The 25048-nt window shown below is 54.3% G+C and overlaps 1 protein-coding gene across 1 annotated transcript; it reads right to left on the reverse strand.

Annotated features, from left to right (window-relative positions):
• Window positions 1-182: 182 nt before the first annotated feature.
• On the reverse strand, window positions 183-23540 carry ADORA2A (adenosine A2a receptor). The gene is made up of 3 exons (XM_064168397.1): window positions 23500-23540; window positions 7874-8768; window positions 183-2864 (listed from the first exon to the last, which is right to left on the reverse strand). The coding sequence occupies exons 2-3, from the start codon at window positions 8221-8223 to the stop codon at window positions 1904-1906; spliced, it is 1311 nt and encodes a 436-aa protein (XP_064024467.1). The 5' UTR covers window positions 8224-8768; window positions 23500-23540; the 3' UTR covers window positions 183-1903.
• Window positions 23541-25048: the final 1508 nt, after the last annotated feature.

Consider the following 25048-nt stretch of genomic DNA (forward strand, 5'->3'; position numbering starts at 1 on the left):
ACCTGCCCGAGCCCCTGCAGCAGCGGCAGAGGCCCCCAGCTACCTGCCCGAGCCCCTCCCAGCCCCTGCAGCAGCGGCTCACAGTAAGCTTTCTGCCAGCCTGGAGAAGCTGCACACTTGAACACATTCAGCACTGTAAACTACTCCCCAGCCCCAGGTAGAGAGAGACTGGAAGAGGAAAACTCCTCAAAGAGTGGAGTGACTTTGACTGGAATAGTGCTCAATATATAAACCAAACCTGGGCTGAGAACACTCAGATCCAGTCTGCTCTTCCATCCCTGCAGATGAGACCATGGAAAAAGGCCACTGCAGAGACAGGAAGAGGAGGCAGGTTTGGGTGAAGATATTTCTGATGCTTTCAGCTAGGCAATAAGCTTCAGATCCCTCGAATTAGCAGACACTGAGTTTCCCAGCAGGACAATCACTGCCTGTCTCTCCTGAGGGCTGGTGTGTTGGACAGGGACTGTCTGGAAAACAACCTCCAGACAGTGTTTAGGTAGCAGGAGGCTGCTGTGCCATTCTGCTGTGCTTGGGCCACGAGGCTTCCTAAGTACCACAGGAAAGAACCAAGCTGCTGTGAAGCACCTCCACAACGCACCTCGGCAGTGCACCTGCTGGCTGCGGCGCGGATCTGCCTGCTCCCTGACAGCCTGATGCAGCTTCTAAGCTGACTGCTGTCACTGCCACCTCTCAGCTTCTCAGAGAAGCAGCATCTGCTAAGCAGACAGGCCCGGCTCTCCTGGCCTCTGCACCACAGGGACACTTTGGGCTCCGCAGTAAAGCACACCAGGAAAAAACCTGCAACCCCAAAAGGAAAGAGGCGTGAAGAGAGCTCACTGCAATTCCAAGACAGGCATTAGGTGTGGGGGTGCTCCTCCCCACACTGAGAAGGAAGAAAATCCCAGAGCCTCTGGAGTGAGGAGCAGCATGACCAAAATTAGGAAAATGAGCTCTCCTCACACAGATCTGGGGCCATGGAACAAATCTGCATTCTAGGAGCTCAGGAGGGCAAGCACAGAGACAAGCAGACAGTGCCCACAAGCATACAGACAGCTCACACCCCCACAGCTCCTCACAGCACCTCGGGGCATGACCACCCTGGTGAGACAAACCAAAGCCTGGCACCAAGCCCTGCTAACAGCCCTTTTGCTGAGGCAAATCCATAGGACAGACTCTGCTCCCATCATCTGTCAGACCAAGTGGGCAGCTTTAGGTTACATCTGCCCTGTGCACCTGGAGCATTGAGTGCCCAGGGAGCGGATCTGAGCTCTTGCCCATCTCTTATACCTTAACATAAACTCCTCCAGACACAAAACCCATTCCAGCAGCCCACTGCAGGATCAGCCTTAAAAAGGTGAACTGAAAGACAAAATGCCATGGTTGGAGGTACCCGAAGGTAAATCCCTTCCCTCTCCAAGCAGCTGCTGGCATCCATCCTGACCAACAGATGTTGCTATCCCCCTTCTGTTTGTCACAGGGCCAAAGCACTAAGAGGCCCCTTCCCTGCTGCTGCTGGCGGCTCCTAGGCTTTTGTTCCTAGGGGCAGGCAGCGAGCCCCACACGCAAGCACAGGCACAGGGCACAGGCAGTGTGAGGATGTGGCCTGCATCAGCAGGTCAACCAGTGCTGAACTTGGAATGCCACCTTCGACCTTGGCACTGCTCTTGGTGACAGGCCACTGGTGGGTAAGGTGTCCCTCCTTCCTTAGTCCATTTCAGTGGGCTCTTGGCTGTTGTCCAGTCTAGGATTAGGATCAACCCAACAGTCCTGGCCAGGGACCCCTTTCTCCACAGCGATCTGGATACACACCTCTCCTCCCGCCCCCCAGCTTTCCTTTCTGCCACGGCAGAGGTCACCAACAAAATCAAACCAAGATTCTACCAGGAAGACTTTGGAAGTCTCATCAGGACACATCAGCTGCTGCCAGGGCTGCTCTCTCCAGCTCTGAGTACGGCAGCTGGGCGTCGAGGAGCTCTTCACTGGGAAGCTCCCTGGTCCTGCCTGCCTCCGAGAGCATCCCATTTTTGCAGGAGTGTGGGAGGTGCCCGTTTGTCTCCATGTCCAGAGCGTTTCCATTCTGGTGCCATTCTGAGGCAGCTTTGCACTTGTTCAGGTCCTGCTTTTCGGGATCGCCGTGGAGCTCTCCGTTGGGGTAGAGCTCCAGCGCGTACTGGCTGAGCCGCATGCTGGCGTTCTCCGCGTCCCCGCCGGGCGTGGAAGTCCTGGAGCCGGCTGCTCCTGCCGGGAAGGGCTCCTTGCGGCCCAGGATGTGCTGGCTGATGATCTTGCGGAAGGTGTAGCGGAACTCCCTGATCCGGTAGGCGTAAATGAGGGGATTGACGACCGAGTTGGCGTGGGACAGGATGATGGCCAGGTACATCAGCCAGAGCGGCGCGTGGGCGCAGCTCGGGCAGAACAGGGTGAAGCAGTTGATGATGTGCAGTGGCAGCCAGCAGACGGCAAACAGCCCAACGATGATGGCCAAAGACTTGGCCGCATGGACCTCCTTCTGCAGGGTGGAGCGGGAGCGTTCGCCGTGCACCATCTTGTTCTCCATCTGCTTCAGCTGCCGCCGAGCAGCCATGAAGATCTTCAGGTAGATCCCGAACATGAGGAGCAGGGGCAGGAGCACGCAGGCAAAGAAGTTGTAGTAGACCATGTACTCCATGGTGACCACTGCCTCGAAGAGACAGGCCACCATGCTGTTGCTGCAGTTGATGGGAGAGGACCTGTTGGAACCCAGCTCCTCGATCTGGGCACGATTGTGCCACCCCAGCATTGGTGTCAAGCCGATGATGAAAGACAGCACCCAGCAGATGGCAATGATGCCCTTAGCCCGAGAGCCAGTCACCAGGCCATTGTACCTGCAGAGCAGAGCAGAGGGCAGTTACATCAGCAGCCTTCAGCCACCCCTGGCACCTAAGCGGCCCAGGAGACAGCAAGAAAGGCAGCACTTGCATCTCAGAGGAGCCCTTGGCCTGCTGAGCAGCACAGCACAGCTCGGCCTCTGTGGGACGCTGGATGCCACCTACATCCCTCCTCTTTCCTTTAGGCAGCAAATAGGTGATGGCAAAGCAGGGAAACCAACAGTTTTCATCTGTGCTCTTTTCCTCCCACAGCCCACTTGGCCATGCACACAGGTCCGGCAGCCTGGATAACGAGCAGCACTGCTATTGCCCGTGATGAGGAAGACCACTGTGTCTCTTTGTGAAGGCTGGGGCAGCTCCTCCTCCCAGGCAAAGGAGCAGCCGTGTAGCAGGGAATGGCCAGGCTTGTCCTGCAGGAGATGTGCCAGCCAGCTGGCACAGGAGGACTCAGGGGCAGCAGAGTGTTCAGATGTGCTCCCGGGCAGCTCTGCTGAATCAAGTCCCTGGCACTGCACCTCCCTTAGCCTCACAGGAGTGCCTGCAGGGAGGGCGGCAGCTCCCGGCAGCCCAGCTAGGCTGACCCCAGGTGTCTCTCAGAAAGGAGTGCAGCTGAGGACAGCGCTGACTGCAGGTGTGCTGGGAGCTGCGCTGCACACAGCGAAGGGGCTGCAGTAGGGGGAGGTACTGACAATGCCCGCCTGAAGCCAGTACTTCTAGCAGCAAAGTTTCCAAGAGCTTCCCTGCCAGCGTGGGCAGGAGCCTTGGCTTGCCTCAAACTACAGCCAGTTCCCAAGGCCCCACAGCTCAGGCTCCTGCGAGCCCTGAGCTGACTCCAGCAGTTCTTCTCTCTGGAAATGTAAGTCAGGGCAGCAGTTTCGCTGCATTTCAGTGTGGTTTCCTTCCCCCCTAAGGCTGAGCATGGAAAGCAGATGGCTGCGTTCCCACATTGTCCAGCCTGGGTCCCACACTGTGCTTGACCCCCCGCGGTGCGCCCGGACCGCGGCAGCGCTGGGCTCCCAGTGTTTACCCAGGGCTCCTTCTCCCTCTGCCCCCAGGATTCTCTCAGCAAACAAACATTAAAAAAGCCAGAGCCCAACAAGCCACAGCAATCTTCCCATCCCTCCGCGGAACAGCTATTCCCACAGCTTCATGCTCCTATCCCAGTGCAAGTTCAAGCCAGGAGAGGAGGCAGCTGCCTTTGCTGGGCACGGCACACAACGGAGATCCTGCACGTGCTTGAAATCCCTGCTGCTGGGCCTTGGGAAATCCTGGCTCCACACAAGACCCAGCTTGAGCCTCCCTTTCTCAGCTGCATTTCAAAATCAGAAAAGAGGGAGGGTGTGAGCCACACCATTTCCAGTACCCAAAACACACTGAAAGCCTCCTTCTACAGCTGAGGGAGGGATTCAGCCAATTCCATGCAACAAAAACGTTTCTCCAGCAGGATCCTACTCCTTGCTTAGGGCACAACGTGGATGGTAGCAGGGAGATGCTTACAATGCAGCAGGACAGCAGTTGTGCTTTGAAAAGCACACCCAGGGAGCAAGAGACTGGTTGAAGGCACTTGAAGCCTGGAAAAAAACAAAGCCCAACAGCCTGCAGTCTGGAGCTGGCTACATCTTGTCAGAGGAATTCTGAAACTGTGCAGCTGTTATCCCACGACTGGAGATGTCCTGCCACTAAAAATACATTCCTGGCTGCTCCAGCAAACAGACCCCTCTGCTCCCTCCCGCTCACCCTCTGGGGATTCCCAGGCAGCAGGGCTGAGGAGCAGCAATGAACCCTCCAGCACACCGCTGCAGCTGCCAGTGTGTGCCCTGCAGGTCTGCCCTCCAGCACACCGCTGCAGCTGCCAGTGTGTGCCCTGCAGGTCTGCCCTCCAGCACACCGCTGCAGCTGCCAGTGTGTGCCCTGCAGGTCTGCCCTCCAGCACACCGCTGCAGCTGCCACCGTGTGCCCTGCACCTGTGTGCCTCAGGTGGATACCCAAACCCACCACACAGAGCAAGCAGGAACCTGAGGAAACTTTTCTGTTTGACTGCAGGAAGCAACTTTCTCTTCTCTTTCCAGAGCTACCTTTCCTCTACCACAAACTCCTGCACAAGAACACAGGGCTGGGCACTGTGCCCATGGAGTATTTGCTGGCACCAGAGAGCCTGAAAAGCAGTAATTGTTCTTGGCCAGGTTCTTGGCTGCATGGACTGGCAGCCAGTTTTGCTGAGAACACCCAGGGGTTTTACATCACAGAGCACAGGTCTGAAGGTACATGTGCCATGCTAGAGGCACAAGCTGGATTTTACCCTCACCTGAACAATGGCCCAGACTCTTCCTCAGCAGTGCTTCATTGCCACCCGCAGTGTGCTACACCTGGCATAAAAGCTGGCAAAATTCAGCACATTATTTGAGAAGCTGTGGGAAGGTTACCAAATTCTACCCAATGTTTCAGTGTCCTGAACACTGGAACCCATCAGAGGGTCACAAAGTAGTTTTGTCTTTTACCTATAGATGTCTGTCTTCACTGCAGTCTTTGGGGGCAGGGTCTTTTATCCAGAGGAAAAAGTCATTCCACAGCTAGCTCTGGTTCTGCCCAGAGGTGTCCCCAAACAAGCAGTATCAAAGGCCACTCTTCTGCCTCCTTCAGGCTGGCAGGGTGTGTGGGTGGGAATACACATCCACCTGCGGAGCTGCTGAGCCACGTGGACAGATCAGACATGAAACAGTTAATAAGAAGATTTTTTTTGGGGGGGGGAGGGAATAAAAACAGAGGTTTGGCCCTTTTTGTTTTCGTCAGAGGGAGGTTTCAAAGCCTTCACCTCGTGAGTGTTAGGAACACCTGGCACCACCTTCCAGTCCTCTGAGAAGGCACGAAAGGATGGGGTGAAAATGTTGCATCTCTTTGGCAGACCTTTGCTTCCAATGGTTGGACACATTTTGGAGACAACCAGGTAGCAGAGAATGGAAATAAGAGGATGTGAGCAGCCTGCTTTGGATCCCATTTCCCTGCCCGGCTCCTCGGCTTTGCACTCTCAGCATGTCTGAGGAGACCCATGTGATGCTCATTCATCCATACACTCCTAAGGGAAACACAACTGACAAGCTCTTCACTCCCACTGCCAAAGCACGAAGCAGCAGAGGACAGGGAGGTGCAGGAAGCCATGGCTGCACCAGTGGGTGTCTGTGTGCAGCCAGCTGCACTGCTGCCGGGCTGGCATGGGCTGTGCTTTGCCTCTTCAACAGCAGAAAACGGCAGCGCTGCCACGTGCAGCACGGCTGCAATCCCACTGCTCGAAGGGACTCTGCACAGGGCCTGCTCCAGGAAATTCAGCTCTCAAGACAATATAGTTCTAGTGATACCCCCAGAAATGGGCAGAAGGTTAAAATCCTTTTCCTGACAAGTCCTCCTCTAGCAATGAGTGCTTAAAATGTCAACAGTCTTCAGAGTCAGCCCACGAAGGATGAGTCCAAAGCATGAGCTCTTCGCAGTCCCTTCAGAGGCAAGCTCCTAAGGGCTGCTCTACAGAGGTGTCCTGATAGCATTTATCATCATTTTGGGTTCCAAGCTGGAATCATCTTTGTGTAGAAGTGCAGAAGAGTGGAGATGGTCCAGTGGAGGGGTAACTTACATCGAGCGTTTTCTCCACCACGGCACGGAACAGTCATTCCTCACAAGCCCAGTGGTAAGCTGCAAGGTACAGCTGCAGGCTTGGAGCCCACCAGTTAATGGCAACGCTCCAGCAGCACAGGCGTGCAGAAGGAGCACACTGCACACGGAAAGGGGACCTCCACAGCTGGAGGGAGAAGAAAGCTTTCTGCTTTTGAATGGGGAGGTTGTGTCAATGGACACAAGTGCTGGGTGACTAAAGCATGCACAAGAGACAAAACTCAGTTGTGCAGACCAACAGCAGTGACTTCAGCAGAGCAGGAGGGAGGCTGTCCACAAGCTCCAGTCTGAGAGCCAGGGACTCTCACCACTCAGGGACTCATCCCAGGCTTGCAGCAGCTGTTAGGGGAAGAAGCAAGTCTGTGTTTCTGAGCATGCTGCATTCTCCTAAGGACAAGAGGGGAAGGAAGGAGACTCCTACACTCTGCCTGCACCAGCCTCTCCTGGGGCTCCTTCTGCATCTTTGGAGCTCACTGAATGACTTGGAGTGTTGTCACACAGCTCTCAAAACCAGCCCACCACAGGCACTGCTGCTTCGTGCCCACAGTCAGACATATCCCAGTCATAACAAAGTACTTCTGGAAAACCAAACCCAGCAGCAACCCCTTTGTGTGTGGCACAACTTTCCCTTGTCCCCCCCCTTACCCTTCTTGGTTGCAGATGAAGCAGCAGCTGATCATATCCAGCTTCCACACATCCCTTCCTTCCCTTTAACTCCAGAGAAGAGACCACAGCATAACCACCTGCAGGTCTGGGCTGGGGCAAGCCTCTGACTTGATATAAGATGTGCTTTGTCTGCTACTCCAGATCTTCTAAGGCCCATTTCTTCATCCCCTGCTGCTCCTCTTCCCTTCACATCTAATGGACCCCCAAGAGAAAATTCCCAGCCAGAGCTCTGCTGCTCCCCTCTGCCCACAGGGAAGCAGACGAGGCGACTTCATCCCCTGCCACATATTGCATTAGCTCCACTTCTCCACAGTCAGCCTCCTGGGGCTTCTGTCTGCACTCAGAGCCCAGGTCATTGAGGTTATCACAGGATGATAGGGGTTGGGAGACACCTTGAAAGATCATCTAGTTCAACCCCCCTGCCAGGGCAGGATCACCTAGAATAGGTCTAAGTGTAGCCTGGCAGGTAGTGGGCACACCACTGCAGTGCCATGGGCACAAACCATGGCAGGACAGAGAAGAACTGCAAAAAGAAGCCACCAGAAAATCCAGCAGCCAAGGCAGCCTCTGAGCCCTGAGAAGAGGGAAAAGTGCTGCTGCTCACTGAACTTTTCCTTCCCCAGCTCATCTCCAGCTCTGTGGCTCTGCTGATGCCCACCCCTGGCCCAGGCTGCGCTCACCTGAGGGGGATGCGGATGGCGATGATCCTGTCAATGGCGATGGCGAGGAGGCTGAAGATGGAGCTCTGAGTCAAGACCAGGACGAAGCAGGCAATGAAGAGGCAGCCATAGAAGAAGGCACAGAAACCAGTGCTGATGGTGATGGCAAAGGGGATGGCCAGCACGCCCACGGCGATGTCGGCAGCAGCCAGCGACACCACGAAGTAGTTGGTGACGTTCTGCAGGTTGCTGTTGAGATAGACTGCCCAGCAGACCAGGATGTTGCCCAGGATGGCCAGCACCGCAATGACCAGCTCCAGGATGATGTAAGCTATGTCTGACAGGAAGTCTTCTTTCCCATGTACTAGCATGGTGAGAGCGACCAGACCAACGTGAGAAGGTGCCAGGAAAGCTCAGCGTTCATATCTGCAGAGCACCCAAGGGCCAAGACACCTCGGAGCTGCCTGGAGGCTGCAGAGCACTCAGCTGCCAGCTGCTGGAGGCTGCTCACAGGGACTCTTTTCTCCTCATGGCTGGTCAAGATCTTTACAGTAGCAGGTGTCAAGGAAAAAGTGTCACAGCTTGCCAGCTCCAGCAAAGCAGATTAACCAGATGCAGAGCAATTCAGACTCCAGCAGATGAGGGACCAGGAGAGTCTCTCCAACGACAGACACTGCTCTCCAGGCCACAAAGTCCATCAGGCAGCAGGCCGCAGGGAGTCTGTTGTATGGCAGCATCACCTCAGCTGGGACCTCTTGTTTCCTGTTGACAATCACACTGCTGGTCATGGCTTCCTGTCACAGTCGTACCTACCAGCAACATCCTCCACTTCCCTTTTCACCTTTTCCCGCTCAGACTTGGGAAATACTCTCTTCAGCTGAAGCAGCAGAGGTTCAACTTCTTCACTTGCAGCTTCCTTGTCAAAAACAAACAACAAACATGAAGCACACAGGCTAAGCAATCAGCTCCGTGGAGGAGATGGAAAAAGCAAAACCTCATTAATGTGGCACATTAAATTGGTAACAGATATTAAACGGATCCAGAAGAATACTTCATTGGAAAACATCTCACAGTTTGCCCATCTTGAAAGCCTCGAGGCCAAACCCAAGGCTAGGGAAGGCAGTTTGTCCCAGTGCTGGTGAGAAACAAGGGATGGTTTGTTTTCAAGGCTCCCAGCTGAGCTGGCACCTCGGCAGCTGCTCAGTAGTCTACCCTGAAACATGAGAGCTCCACTAATGATGGCTTGGCAAGTGCCGTGGCTGCACAGAGGGGTGCAGGAGCCTTCTCACACACACCTGTCTCCTCCTGAGCACGGGCACCAGACCTGAGCCAGCACCTGCTGCCCACCCTCGCCTGCTTCACACCAAAGCATGGTGGCCGCAGGAACCTTCACTCACAAGGTTTTGTTCTGGTCACTGCTGCAGTGCTGTGTCCTGCCTCTCCTCCACGTGCACAGACACTGGAATGTGCCCAGTGGCAGGGAGAACACTTTGAGGGATGTCAAAGAGGGACATCTTTGAGGACACCCCTGCTGGCTTTGCACACTCTGCAAGGGCCTCTGCAGGTCCCCCTCTGGCTTTGCACACTCTGTGAGGACCTCTGCAGGTCCCCCTCCTGCAGCACCGTTAGTTTTGTCAATCTCCATCCTATCAGCAGCCATTTATTCATTAGACTTGCAGTGTCCACAGAGAGATTCAGGTCAGCATCGTTCTACACCCAGCCAGAGACACCTGCACCCAGAGGCATCTCTCCCATTGCAGGCCCAATGCCGAGGTCACATCTCAGGTATGCATTCAGGTTCCTGTAGTGGTGTGCACACAAATCCAGACTGCAGTTGGTGCTGCCTGCAGGGAAATAATCCCTACAGCTGCCATTGCACATCAGCTGCATGCTGACAGGTCTCACACAGAGGGAACCTGCAGGTACCTCCTCCCTCTGCTCACAGATATTGGTGCACTTCACCCCAGCTCCAGCTGAAAATGCAGCAGAGGAGAATGCAGCTCCCTGAGCTCCATGCCACAGGCAAGAGAGAATTGTTTGCTGTCCCACCCTGCCACTTGCAGAGTGGGTTTTAAACCTTATTCAGTAAGCTCTAGCAGTGATGTTTCTCATCAGTTTAGGATAAGGGCTACTGCAAGCATCAGAGGGCTGGGGGAAGGAGGCACAGCACCAACCCATCAATGGCTCCAGCTCAGCTTCAGGTGCAGCCTGAACCTTCCCACCAGAAGGTGTTCTGGGCCTCCATCCACAGGTGATCTGCTGTGCTCTAAGCCAGCAGGGCTTCATGCCTTCACAGTTCATTCTCTTTTCAAGTCAGAAACCTAATTTCTCAGGATAAAATAAAAGGGTAAAGACAGTGATAATAAAAGAAAATATGATTAAGTTGTGATTCACATCTGATCTCAGGCATATAATCTAATTTTAGCCCTTTCATTGATTTAGAGCTCTATTGCTAATGCTGCATTTGAAAGGAAAGTGAATGATTCTTAGTGGCTTGGATGTGCTTCAAACCTTTGCTTTTCCTCCACCTTCAGCAATCTTGTTTATGTGTTTTGCTTGGTTTGTGTGGAAGAAATCAGCAGAAGAGATTACTTTGTATGTAGCTATTAAGAGGAAGACAAAGATCATCCATTTAATCTTGTCTGAAGAACAAACCCCCCCCAAGGAGTCTCTGTATTGCCTGTCCTCCCTCGGCAAAACCCCTGGTTGGTCACTGACCTCCTGAAGTTTGCTTCTGCTGTTTTGAATTTCAGGGATGTCAGTAGCCTGCTCCTGCATTCTTGACAGCCTCTCACCCTCTATTACAGATCCCAACAGGTTCACCTCAAAGCAGTGGCACTGAGACTTCCCCTGCAGCCTGACTTCCAGGGAAGGGGATCAGAGGGGATAGAAGAAATAAAGAAAATCCAGAAGACAAGAGAAGGGGCAAGACAAAAAGCCAACAAATCTGTGCAGGTGTGTGCACAAGAAAGGGGAGAAAGGCAGGAAAAGGGTGGCAGGAGATGGAAAGTCCAACAGCCAAGGAAGGGAAGCAGCAGGCAAAACAAGCCTGGGAGAGGAACGGCAGCATGCGGCTGGCAGGCACTGGGCTGTGCCTGAGGGCTCCAGGGGTGCAGGCGCCGCGTCCCTCGGCGTCACAGCAGCAGAGACAGTAAGGAGGCAGTGCCCTGGCCGCTGGGGGGAGCACACTGGTCCCCACCACCTGACACCTTCAGCCGGGCCCATACCGGTCAGGCTCACAACCGAGCTCCAGCATCACGACAGGTTTAGAACAACTAAATTGTGACAAACCTGGGACAAAAGCAGCGCTGTGGAAAAGAAAACCACCACAAAACACCTCCACCAGCTGCTCTCAGACAGGACTGGGAAAAGTGCTTTCTGAAAGGAGCCAGCCTGGGCACGCTGGTCCTGATGCTGGCAGCATTTTCAGTCCCGCTGTGTTGTTCTTGCACCTCAGTCATGCCGCACACACCTCAGAGTAAGCATTACTGGGATGGATATTCTTCCCCATTTAGTAGATCATGAATCCATGTTCATCCCAGCTGCAGTTTAACCTGACTCTTTCAGTGGCTCATCTCGAACCCATTTTCCAATGGGACATGGAGGGAGGTAACAAACTTGCACTGCAGAGGTGTCCCCACGCTCCTTGTTCAGCACTCAAAGAGAGCTGGGACTGCCCACAGCTCTGCATGTGTCCTAGGAAGGCAGAAGGCTGGAATCTGAACCTTAATGGCCACATCACACACTGACTTCTCACACAGCAAAGCTTGTAACCACCTACGGCAACTGCTTGTTCCAGGGTCTGATGTTAAATGTTACCTTTGAATCTGGTCCCTCGTTTCCCATTCCCCTTGGCTAGCAGCAGCCTGATTGCTTAGCCCCAGCCATTTATCCTGTAGCCGTCTGCGAGATGCCATGTGCGGAAGAGGACAACGTGTCCTCCCAGCCCTGCTCTCAGATGGGTCGGGAAACGCTCAGGTAGCTCTGCAGCGCCAGCAGATCGCAGCCAGAAGCGAGCGGAGCCGAGCAGGTGTCCCGGCACTGCAGAACCTTTTCATTCGCTTCAGCAGCAGCTCGGGCAGCGGCCAGCAGGAGCGGCAGTCATCAGCCATGCAGCATCAGAGGCTCACCTGACACTTGCAGAAGGTGCCACGACCCCGCAGGTTGCCCTGTGAAGCCTGAACTCGCCCAGCTCCCTTCACTCACCCCTTGCTGCGTGAGCCTGCTGCAGCCTTCACCCAGCCTGCTACGAGTCTTTAACTGCAGAAGCGTTTGCACCTTGCCTTAAGAACAGGCTCAGTCCTCCTGCTCTGATGGCTATAGACTTACTGCCCAGAGCCAAACCAGTGCAGATTGCCTGGAGCAGCAGACATGCAGCCAGAGGCACCACAGCATTTAGTACAGCAAACCTACTTCATGCAAGACCCAAAGGCTCAGCAGCCAGGGTTGACAAGACAAAGTTAATTACCAACCTGCTCTGCTCATCAGGGAAGGGTCTGTTTAACAGCTCAGGCCCTCAAGGGACCAATATTGCAAGCCTCTTCAAACTTCAGCAGCATAACCTGTATGACACAACCTGCTGGACAGCTACAATTAGTATTGCTGCTTAAGCTCCTCTTTTATTTTGTTAATTGCATTAATTCTTTCTTGCTACCCTGGGCTATGTTCCGGCCTTTCCCCCGTTATTAAATAAACCTTTTTTGCCACTCACAAATCTGTAAAGCTGTTGCTCTGCTCATTTTTAGTGACTTAGAACATTCTGTTCTCTCTCATATTTCAGACCAAATGAAAAACTGCTCCTTGAAAATTCAATAAGGCACCTGCACAGCACGTTCCCATGAAGCAATTCACCAGCAGAGCCTAAGCAAGCTTTTGTTTGGCATCTCCAGTTGGCCCGGGACTGAGGTGTTGCCCCTTCTCTCTCTCGAGTGCCAAAAGCATCAAGGTAACCCATGGTCACTGCTTGGTTCAAACCACCTACCTCAAACAAGCTCATTTTCTGCTCTTGGCCCCTTTGGGCTGAATTCAGGTTTGGATGCCCAAGCTGGCTCACACCGGCACAGAGCTAAGCCTGCTCCATGTGCCAGGCTGACACCCATGGCAACCTCTGTGACAGTTCAGTTTGACAGCTACTCCCAGATATTAGCTGAATCCCCAGGGCACCAGAAGCCCTCAGGGCATCCAAAGTCAGGAATGGGACATGTAGGGGACAGGCTGCAGCTTCCCTGGGCTCCAGAGAAGATTGGTTTCTCCTTGTCTGCTTGGGACAGGTTAAGCAAGGCAGCAGGCAGCTCACGAGACCATAGGGGAGTCTTCCTCGAGGCTGATTCCACTGCTCACAGCCTCCCATCTCCTGGTGACAACAGGACCCTTCCCAGGAACCAAACACACTCCCCGAGGGAAACCCCTCCAGTGCTCTAAGCTGCCATATCATTTGTTTCCTACTTTCCAAACCCTGGAGGAGGAGATGCTTGTCAGTGTTTACCTCTCTTTGGAATCCCTATCTTTTAAATCACAGGCTTGAAGAAAGCCTCTCTCTCCCCATTTCTTGAGAGGATCAAGCACAGATGTGCTTGGAGGCAGCAGGGGCTGCAGAGCACAATGAGAACAGCTGTCCCGCAGGGCAGCAGCAGCACTGTCCTGCATTGCTCCATGGGCTCCTTTCTGAAGGTCAGTATTTTATCAATACTTCACCTGGAGCAGCTTCCCACAGCCCTGACTGCTCACACAGAGCCAGGGTGCTCGGGGCTGCCAGGGAGCATCCCTGCTGCTGCCCAGGGTGAGGAGACGTGGCTGGGTGGGGCAGGAAGGAGGAGGAAGGAGGCATCACCCTCTAACCAAGACAGACTTCACTGGTGCTCCTGTTTGCCCCAGCACTGGCTGCTGGCTAAATGATCCTTTAGGTCATCTGCTTACAGTAATGGGAGGAAATTAAATATTAATAATGGACTATTTCCCTCTAGACTGCTCTTTGTTAACAAAGGATAGGAGTGCAGCAAAGCAGGCAAAGGCCTCAGCACACTCTTGGCTCTCAGGTACCCAGAGCTCTTGCAGTCTCCCTCAGCCCCTTCTGGGCTCCCAGGTGCCCGATGTCCTGCACCTCTGCCTGTGTGGACGCTCAAACAGGTGCAAATAGGATGCTGCCTGGCAAGCGTTGTTGTGCCAAGAGGCTCCACATGGCAGCCTGGCTGCTTCAGACTTTCTGCAGTCAGAGCCGAAATGATGTTGTGGACAAAGTGCAGGGCCAAGGACCTGTGGAAGCACAGAGTTTGTCTGCAGGTGGGGGGGGAAGGCTTCCTCCAGCACCCACCCTACTGCGGGGTAATGAGCTGTCTGGATTGGCTTGGCAGCTCTCCAGAAACGAGGGCTTCAGCTTTGCTAAGCTTGGCCTAATCTCCTCTCACAGAAGGGCAGCAACCCTGTACCCTTGGCTCCACGTACCCGTGCAAGGCAAGAGGGAGGGCTCTGCAGGCTCAGCGCTGCCCCGAGCTTTGTCAGCCCAGAGATGAGGCAGAGGGACACCACTCCTGCTGCACCTCTCTGCCTCTGCTGCTGCTTAAGTCTTTACAGCAAGAACTTGGGCGTGAAGTCTTTACCTACTAGGGGGTTACTACAGACACCACTCTGCTGCCACAGTGGCAGCACCAAAAAGCACCATCAAATCTCAGCCCTCGAGCCTGCCCTTCTCCTCCTGCTTATACCCATAGCAAAGCCACAAAACAAAACCACTGCCCCACTGGGCAACAAGCAAAGGCGGCAACCCAGGAGAGCTGGCTGATCCAAAGCCAGCACCCAGCTTTGTCTCCTGCCCTCCACGTGGCAGGAGTGGGTTCATTTTCCTTGCAGCAATGGAAGAGCAGCCAGGGACAGAATACATTTGACCATTTTTTTCCCCTAAGTGGATGTTATAAATGTTTAAAAGCAAGAAAAAAAGCAAACCCTCACAGTAATTATTCCCATTCTAATGGTCACAAAAAGCCAGGGAGGGCAAATCTAAGTAAGGCTGAATGACCAAAAGTTAAATAAGCCAGATCAAACAAACAAACAAAGGGAAAAAGTTCCCCTGTGCTGACTGAAGTCTCCCTGGGCAGCAGGCACCATGATGTATTGCCAGAGGGCACAGAAACGTGCTTGACTCTCCAGCAAGCCATTTGCATCCAGGGTGATGTGGATTTATTTTTGGAAATGTCACCGTAGGTAAAAAATGGAGCATTTGGATAAGCTTTACAAAGCAAACGTGGAAAAAAAGTAAAACTGAGCCCATGCCCCATGGGCAGAAAGAAGTTACACTGCCAGCACCTCAGCCTTGCCGGGAGCCAGCCTTCCACTCCCTGGGAGGGAAGGACTCAGAAGCAAGCTTTGGCTCCCCCCAGCCCTACCAAAGCCAGCTGTGTTCAGACTCAAGAGCATCTCCTTCAAGAGCCAATGAGAGAAATGAGGAAGAGGCTCTCCAGAAGAAGTGACCTACTGAGGAACAGTGGCCAGGGGGGAATCTGCTCCGGCAATATTGATCATGTTGCTCACCCACCCATCCTGGGGGGGTTGATGCAATGGCGCAAGCTTCTCTCCAGATGGAGCTTCTCTTCTCATCTCTGGACGGAGCTCCCAGACAGGCAGCTGAGAACTGGGCACATCTGGTCATCATCCTGCACTTTATCCACTTGTCCCCAAACTTATTTGCCTTCTCTGACTTCAGGTTTGCTCTCCACGAGGCCTTGTGATCCCTGCTCCCTTTCCTCCTGCAGCTTCCAAACAGTGTTTTCCACTGCTCCAGTGCAGGCAGTGGCTGTGGTGCCAGGTCAGCCAACATCCCACCTTCTACAGCAGAAGGAATAAAACTCTTTCCGTCTCTCTCCCAGTAACTTAAAATGATTCCCCAGCTGTCCTTCTCCATTCTGATAAAGGCACTGTGCAACCTGATCAGAGAAGAGCAAATTCTGCCTTCCCCTGAGCCAAAGCAAGGCCCTCACTGCGTTAGCTCAGCTGTGGCTCATCCACTGACCCCTCTGAGCAAGGGCTCTTACTGAGGGCTCACCATGCAGCTCCCACTACTACCCAAGTGCTTTGACTCATACACACCCACAGTACAAAAAGCAGTCAAGCCTCCATCGGGCTGCCAGCACAGCTCATCACACCCTTCCTCTCCAGCCTGCTCCCCCCTCTGATCAGTCCACCTGAGCTCCACAGAGCCTATGCCAGCACCTGCAGAGTTCCTACCCCCTCTGTCCCCACACAGCCCTCACTGCCTGCTCTTGGCTCTCTATGGGCTGGCCACTTGTGCTCAATCCCAACACTCCACCCCTGCTCCCTGTGCCTTGCAATCCTGGCTGTTTTTTGGCCAAGAGCCCCACTTCCTCCTGTGCCCCAGCGTGTGTCCTGGCCCTTGCACCCCCAGGCTGTGCACTGGCATGCTTTGCCCAGCTCACTGCACCTCAGCTTGCTCACTTTCTACCAGTGGAAAAGCATTTGCACAGGTGCTCACCCCAAAGGCAAGCAAAGGCCACAGCACTCTTTCTGCCTCCTGCCTTTCCAGCAGCTTCCTCTCTTCCATTTCTCAGAGGCTCTGACCTGTGCTCTCTGTCACACCTCAGCAGCCCCCTCCCGTTTCTCTCTCGGTCTCTAAGCTATTTAAGACATTCTTAGGACACTGCCACCCTCTGTGGATGAGGAGCTGTCGATGTTCAGATGCCTTGAGGCCACATGCCCTCACTCTGTGCCTCCCTCTTCCCTCTGCCATGACTTGCATTCACTTCTTGCCTTCTCACCCCCCAGGCCAGCCACACCAAGGCAGCACCATGCCAGCAGGGCTCAGAGGGACTTTATTCTCTTTCCAGTCCTTGATTATGATCCAATTTATTAAGTGCTCCCAGTGCCACTGCTCGCTGCTCCCAAGGTGTCAGTGTTTGGGTGGTGCTTTGAGGCCTCTGTCAGAGTCACTCCTTCACTTCCTAAGTGCTCCTGCTGCGGCGAGAGCGCATCCGCCCCGGCACCAGCCTGCTGCCTCTGCACCAGCCTGCTCCCAGGCGCTCGGCTGGGGTGGAGGCAGCAGGCGACTGCTGCTGCCAAGGGCATTTCCAGGCAGCAACTTCTCTCCTGCATAAAACCACGGCACAAAGCCACTCGTGGGTCACCTCAGAAAAGGTGCTGCTAGCTGTGCACAGGTTAATGTGGTGGTCTAGAGCAGGTAGAAGGGCAAGGAGAGCAGCAGCCAGCAGCTCGCTGCCAGGCAGGCACCCCAGCTACACTTGGGAAGAGGACCTCTGCTCCTAGGAAGGCTTCAGGTACAGGCAATCATCAAAAGCTCCAGCTGTAAGAAACCTCTGTGTGACAGCCATGACCCTCATGCCTTGCTGAGCAAGGAGCAAGGACAGACTGGAACAGGCTCCCAAGGCAAAAGGACCGTGGCATTTGACTCCAAACACAAGAGATACTGGATGAGCAGAGATGGATCCCAAGGAGCTACCCAGAACAGACATTCCCAAGGCTTCAAGATGGTTTCTTCCCAGAGAACTGTGCCCACCTCTTGCTTGCTGTAATCAAACAGCCAGGCTGTGCTGTGGCTACATGAGGGAAGTGAAGACTGCCCTTCAGAAAGGCAGCAGGAAAGACAACAAATACCATCTGCAGCCCACGGAGGCAGCTCCTTACCTTGCTATATCCTTCAGGAGATGACTCCACATGGCTGTAGCAGACTAAAAGACCTCCACAACTAGACTGAACCCCCCAGAATCCTCAATGCCTACCCCGGCAATCACCCTAAACAGATCACAATGGCACTTAGCAAGACACAGGATGGCACAACCCAAAAAGTTCTTGGGTTTCAGGGACTTTCCAGAGTTCAGTGCCTCAGCTTTAAGAGGTCCAGCTGCAGAGGCCTAGTCTGTGGGAGGGAAGCCTTTCTGGAGCCAGGGTATTGTAAGGGACCCCTGACTCGGTAGCCATTAGTAGAGTTCTTATTTTTTGCCAAGACCCCAGGCTGTAGAACACTGAGAAAGTTTTTGGAACTCCTGCATCCCTGACCTGCACAGGAGCTGCTGTGGTGCTGCTGCCAGCCCAAGCCAGTCTGAGGTTATTTTCCACTGTGCCATTGAACCTGGGCACTGATCTGTGGATCAGACGTCTGTGGAAACTGTAATCATTCAAACCAGCTTCAGTAACCTGCCTCTCCTCTGCAGGTTGCCTTCAACAGCCACATACCCTCAGCTGTCTTTCAGCCTGGGAAATGCTTCCTATGGAAAATCCCAGCCTGTGCCCAAGTCTATGGATCTCACCCTGAAACCCAAGTCGTTATCACCACAAAATGTGATATTTAACAGCTTCCTTCCCTTACCTCCTTAACCTCAGCGACTGATTCATACCAGACTCTGGGGAAACCTCACTAGCCCAAATGACAGGCTGGTTTGGAAGGGACTGTCCTGGTACAAGAGGGAGAACCAGGTCAGCATTAAAGGGCAGGCAAAGAGCAGAAACGTTCACACTCCCCAGCTAAGAGAACAAATAAATGGAGAGAGGCAGTGGAAAGATCACTCAATAGCCTGAGCCCCGCACAAGATAGCTCCAGAAAAGCAAGATCAGGAGAGACTCTGAGGTCTGAGTAGTAAATGAGGAAAGAAACTTCTAGCAGGGGAAACAGTGCAAACCTCAGCACCACTGCCAAAGGGAGGCCTCAAAAGAACAGACTGAGCATCCTCTGCTCCACAGCTTTACTCACTCAGAGAACAGGGGACCCTGCTCAGGAGGTACCCAGATGTGCCCCCCCATTGGCACTGGCTCGGACTCAGCCCAGCTTCCAGTGGCTCCTCCAGTGAACGATCTCTCTCCTGCCCTCCTCGGAAAGCTGCTGAACAAAGAGCTGCGAGTGCCACCTGGGATACACACAGGGGGCAGGGAGACAGAGAACGCTGCTAGAGTATCAGCTGGCTGGCAGACAAACCAGCCCAAATCTGCAAGTCCTGGAGGCTTCCTGAGAGCGCCCGAATGCCTTCCACCCTGGATGTGAGCGCAATCACATGTGCTAATCAGCGCGGACAGGAGGCCAGCATGCCATTCCTCACGTCTCCAAAGCCTCAGGGAAACCCCTCTTTCCTCTCCTTGTATCACAGAGGGACAGGAAGATTCCCTCATCCCCTGTGTGCCTTTCCCTCCCCCTGGCTCAAACCATCCCGGCAGAAGTTGGACTCCCTGCTAACTTCTCCATTGTCTCCGATGCATTGTTTGCAAATGTTCGCTAAAAATGCACCGTGAAGGATTCTTTCTTCCTGTCTCAGGTCTTCCCACAGCCCTGTGTAGCACCTGGATGTTATCTGGTTACCTGTCGGTGACAAGCCCCCTGCAGTGAACCCCTGACTTACCACCTAAGGTAAATACAATTTGTCTTGTGGCTGTCCTTCCTTTCCCAGCCCCTGCCTTCCACTGCTGCTTCTCTTCTTGTCACTAATTACTTCTTTTATCTGGGCTTGGAATCTCTAACTTTTCAAAAACTAAAAATCAGAAGGCCATCAGCAGGAGCCTCAGGACACACAGCAAATTCCAAGCGTGGCCTTCCTGGCACTAGATTTACAGCTGCTTAGAGGGCAGGGAAGCTCCAGCACTCCTGCTCTATCTCCTACAATGGCATTTGCACATTCTTTACATGAGACACGAGGTAGTTTATCTGGAGGGTCATTTAGGGCTTTAATCATCAACCACCAAGAGCAGTGATGAAGAGCATCCTTTCTCCAGAAGCCATAAACTAGACTGATAAGGTTTGCATTATCTGCTTGCATACAAGTGAATAGTGAGGGCTAAAGTGCTCTAAGCTATCACCTGAGCCTCTGCTGCTGCTTCAGAGAGGCAGGCATCTCCCTCAAGTCCTACTCAGTCCTCTGCCAGCCCCATCAGGATGTCTCACATAGCACAAGTCTCTTTATAGCTCCCAGACCAAGCACCAGGGTCCTGAACAGGAAGAGACAGAGCTTGCCCTCGGACACAGCACTCACCCTGACCACACCAGCTTCATGTAAGCCACCTGGATGCATGTGGATCTTCTCTGAACTCCCTTCTCCTAACTTCACTGCAGCCTGTTTGTCCGAACAGCCCGATCCTAACTTTGCAATTGCATCACCACCTGGAGCTGGAGCAGAGCTCACCTACCCCATCCCTGCCAGGCTGCTGTGGATCTCCAGTCACAGCAGGCACAAGCCAGGCTGCACCAGATCTGCTCCCTGTTGGGAGCAGGATGAGGAGTGACAGAGACCACCTCTGCTCTCACATTCATCAGGAGCACTCCAAATATTCTTTGCTGATCCTGTGGGGCTGCCCACTGGGGTCAGGATAAGGAAAGAGCTACAGCAAAGGAGGTTTAAGCTGGACAGAAAGGTGTTCCCTGCTAGGCAGGAAAATAAGAAGCCTCTGCTGGAAGTCTTTAAGAGCAGGATGGAGAAAGAGCTGTCCGGAGCAGCAAAAGCATAGCTGATCCTGCCTTTGGGCAGAGGCATGGATTAGATGACCTGGAAGCACCTTCTGAGGATGTCTGCCGTGACTGAGAGCCACATTTGCCATCTGTCTGTTCTGCTCCACAGAGATTTACTGCAGGTAACAAAAGCACAACACAACCAGCAATTATTCCTGACACAGATGCAACCTTTGTGAGGCATCTTCTGCTCCTACAGCCTTCAGAGGCTAAGCCACCAGGTCCTCTTGCTCTCCCAAGGCCGAGTGCTGCTGGTTCTTTACCCACAACAGACCAGCCCTCAAGGTTCAGTTACAGAGCTCACTAATTAGGTAACTTTCTCTGTCTTGTTAAGAACAGCAGAGGTGCTGTCGCGTTCAAGCAGCTTCATCAAAGCTCTTCAGGTGCACTGATGCAAGACCTGAAGGCAACCGAGGTCCTAAATACCACACCCTGATGAAAGGGAGTATCTAAGCAGCGCATAGAGAGTTAACTATTCACCACCCAGATCAGGTGAGAGAACAAGAGAAGCTGAAATCTGTTTGAGCTGAAGACAAGGACAAACTTTGCAGGTCAGCAAGACTGCTGCTGATAGGTGGCAAACACCTCACTCGTGGCTGCAGAGAGCTCCTAGAGGGAGCTTAGGCACACCGCATCTTGTCCCATCTCGTGTGGAAACTGTGGGTGGAAATCTCAAGCTGAAGCGAAGAGCTGAAGCAGAGTGAGAAGTGTTTAGGTGGAAAATCTGTCAAGTCTTAACCATCCTGCACAGACAAGAAGTGGTGCAGCCCTCAGTCAGGCGGGCAGAAAGGAAGTGCTAAAGGGGGAGACTTTCCCTCTACATCGGATGGAAAAGCTGCCAGGCTCAGGACTGAAGGGGCTTTACTCGGCTGCTCAGCCCCTTCAGAGAAACACAACTGAAAGGAAGAGTGGAGACTCAACCCAGCTCCTGCAAGCCTCCTGCTGGACGGAGCTTTTCCCAGTAGTTCTTAAGAGGGCTTAACCACATGGCTCTGCATAAAATCCATTACTGCAGATTAAACAGAAGAGATGAATGGCTGTCCAGAGTTGATTACATCCACACAGAGCAGTGCCAGCAGCCCTTATGGAAACATCCTATTACAGCACAGCAAAACCAGCAAGGCAAACACGGGAGGGCTGGCAGGAGGCTTTGCAGCTCGGAGCTGCACAGGGACTCAGAACATCAGTACTGGGCTGACGTCCCCTGGCCTGGCCAGAGTGATGCTCCCTATGGAAAGGGAGTCAGCTCCCAGCCACGTACAAGCCACACCACCACCTGACAGCAGTTCAGAAAAGACCTGCTTGCCTTTTTGTTTTTCCTCCTTCTCACTGGACCCTGGAAGAGGTCATTTGTATTTTCTATATACACACTGATGTTTGCAGTTTGTACCCATGTGTTTTCTCTACAAATGCATCGGCACAGGGCTGTCCTGGTTAATTTAGAGTTGAGGCCATTTGCCACATTGCAAGGGATTTCATTTCCATAGTATTTTGGTGCTGTGTCATTACATTTGTATTGACTTCTCTATTGTAATTGGAAATCAGCTCTTTCTCCCACAGTTCTAATTCAATTGAGATACTTCTCCCATCCCTGTTGGTCACTTTCTCTCATCTCTTTGTACTTCACTTGGGCAATAAGCTCTGGGGAGTGTCTGGCAGCAAGAGCTGGCCATGCCTGCTTTCTCTTAGTTTCTTTGCTGCAGAAGAATGAATTTATCAATGACTACACTTCTTGAGTTACACAGGTCTGAGACCTAGGAGCCTGATAAGAAACCTGAAAACAAACACACGGGAAGCTCCAGTTATCTAACAGTTGACCATCTGCTTAGGGAAATAATTTTAAGTAGTTAGGGCAATTCTATTAACTGCTATTTACCAAGTGAGTCATGTTGCTCTCTTGAAGTTAACCCTTCTAGCTTCTGTGGGCCCTCTGTCCAAGGCGATTTTGAAGAGGGTGCTTCACCCCCGTTTATTGCTTCCAAGCTATAGCCAAGCCTGCAGCTCCTCCGCACTCAAAACTTGCCCCAAGCTCATACTGCAACCAGGACATAAAAGATCATTAAAGCTGCTGGGAAACTTTGATCATACACACAACAACGCAGCACAATCTCCTGTCAGGAGCATCCCGTGTGAGGGCACCACACACCAGCACCCATGCACTGGGACTACACCTGCTGCCTAAGGCACTCCTCCAGGATGGGCTGCTTGCACCTCACGAGGGCAAGTCACCCCAGCAGGGCCCCGAAGCCCTGTCCATCAGGTCATGAATCCTTCTCACCCATCCTCCCAACAGCTCTGGAGACAAATAGCATCTTGCAGCCTGTTCCCCATTCCCTCACCTGCCCTCCCGCCTCAGCACAGAGATACCGGACCCCTCTGGGACTGGCAGCTCCACTCACAGCTGCGCACCGAGACTTAGAGCGCTGCCAGGCACAGCAGAAGGGACACCGCTGGAAAAGTGTGCTGGCCACAGATGAGGCAGGATTGAGGCTTCTGGGGGCGAGGAGCGTGGTAAGACCGAGCTGGGGTTTAATGGCAGCTATCCAGTCCCTGTCCTTCTTCCCGTGCGAGTGCACGGCGCAGGGAAAGCTCCCGTGTGAAGTTGGCAGGCTGCGGGCTGCTCGGGGGGAATCGCTCCTTTATCGGAAAGCACAAACGTCAGCTGAAGGGCTTGGGGGAAGGCTGCGTGCAGGGGCACAAAGTCCAGAACTTGATGTTTGAGGGAAGATCCGCGGAGCAAACATCCAAACGCCTCGGAGCTGGGGGTGTGTCAGAGCCTGACACTCGGGAATCAGCACGGTGAGAAGATCACCGGCACCGCGGCGAAAAAACCTTCCGAGCCGGGGCAGGGAACGCGACGGCAGGGCAAAATCACCCTCGCTTTGAGCAGGGCTTAGTCGGTACCGAGAGAGCAGCGAGGGCCCACTTTTAAAACTCGCGGGAGGGGCGGGAGAGGGACCGGGGCTGCCGCGAACGCGACGCAGGACGCCAGGGAAGTCGACCTGCCCGCAGCTGCTCCCCGTACCGGCGACCGCCCGGCTCGGGATGCGCCGGCGGGCGCTGAGGCCGTCCTGCAGCCCGGGCAGGCGGAGGCAGCGGGGCGAGAGCCACGGCGCTCCCCAGCCGGAAGGTCCCGCTCCGCCCCGACAGCCGCACACCGGGCACCCACCCTCCCTCACCGCGGAGCATCACCCACCTGCCCTCGGGCGCTTCGCCGCTCGCCTCCGCCCGCGCCGGCTGGCGAGTGGTGGTACCGGTGCCGGCCCGGCGGGCGCTGCCCCGCCGCCGCTCCCGCCCCGCGGCGCCCTCCGCCGCAGGACGCGCGGCACCCAGCGGCGCGGAGCCGGCGCCTGCGGCTCCCCCTGCAGGGCGGCGCGGACGGCGCGGGGCGGGAGCGGCGGCGGGGCCGGACCGCGGCGGGGCGGCGCGGAGACCCCCGGCTGCAGCCCTTGCCCCGACGGGACGGAGGCGGAAGAGCCGCGACGGATGCCAGTGGCAGCGGAGCAGCTGCCCAAGGGCGAACGAGAGGCGGCGCCGGTACCGGTACCTGGAGCCGTGCGCCCGACAGCCCCGAGGCTTTACCTGGCGGCCGGCGGCAAGCGGTCCCCGGCGGGCTCCGCACCAGCACGGGCAGACCGGAGCAGCATCTCGCAGCGCGGCTGAAGGAGAGACTGGCACTCGCTGGGGGAAGTTCAGCTGGTCTGGAGGGATCTGCGAGTGACAGAAGCGGGCTTTGAGTGCCCGCGATCTGCATACAATGGGAGCGGGAGAGGGAGGCTTTCGCCGCACATTGTTCTAAGCACCTACTCCTTTCCAGGCTGCAAAAGCCACCAGCCCAGGGCTGTACCAAGTGGCACAGTGCAGAGATGTCCTGCTCGAGTAGGGACACCTTCACCCTCTTCTCTGCTTCACTGTCACCAGTGCCCAGGGAAAGCAAACCCTTACTGCTCTGAAGTGTTTCAGAGTTCCCAGTAAAGCTAGTGAACATTTCACAGCAGTTCCACATTCCCATCGAGTAGGTCTTCTGGATCCCACCCTGCGCCCATGCCCTTTCTGCTGGGGCCAGGCCCGCGGCGGCCTGCCCCTAGGGGCCGTGCACGGCCCCAGCCACCTCCTGCTCCTCTGCAGGAGCAGACTTGGGGAACAACCATGACTCAGCTCACAGCAATTTTTCAGCGGGGAGACAACCTCTCAAGAATGTGAACCCACTGCTCTGTGGACACCATCTACGTTTTTTTCATCTCTATTTTTCAGCTTTACATCTTAGCGAGTCAGTTATCTGCATGCTGCTATTGGCCGGGCATCACAGACAGGAAGGACACCACCGTGACTCCACACTTCCCACCAGCTCCACGGCAGAGCCCAGCCTACGACAAACAGCAGCCAGCCCAGACCTCTCCATGCAAGAAACTGCCGTAGCTTGGGTGCTTGTGCCACACAACTCAAGTTTTCATTCCAGGATTCCTAGCCCCAGAGCTGCTTTGCTCACAGACAGGATCAAATGCATATCCCTGTGCCCCACAGGCAGCTGGCTCTGCCAGCAAGAGCATGAATGATGATGCTGTGAACTCTTTCAGTGTATCAAAAATGTGGGGAAGGAGAAGCAGAACTGGCACCAGTCATGTCAGCATCAACCTCGAATCCCGTGAGCATCTAAGCATGAACAATTCAGCATCAGACACCTGTGCTGCCCTCTGCTCCACCCTTACCCAGACAGAAGAGCAGGCTGGCACGCAGCTGCCTTG

Source organism: Pogoniulus pusillus, chromosome 30 (assembly GCF_015220805.1).
Source record: "Pogoniulus pusillus isolate bPogPus1 chromosome 30, bPogPus1.pri, whole genome shotgun sequence".
Taxonomy (NCBI): domain Eukaryota; kingdom Metazoa; phylum Chordata; class Aves; order Piciformes; family Lybiidae; genus Pogoniulus; species Pogoniulus pusillus.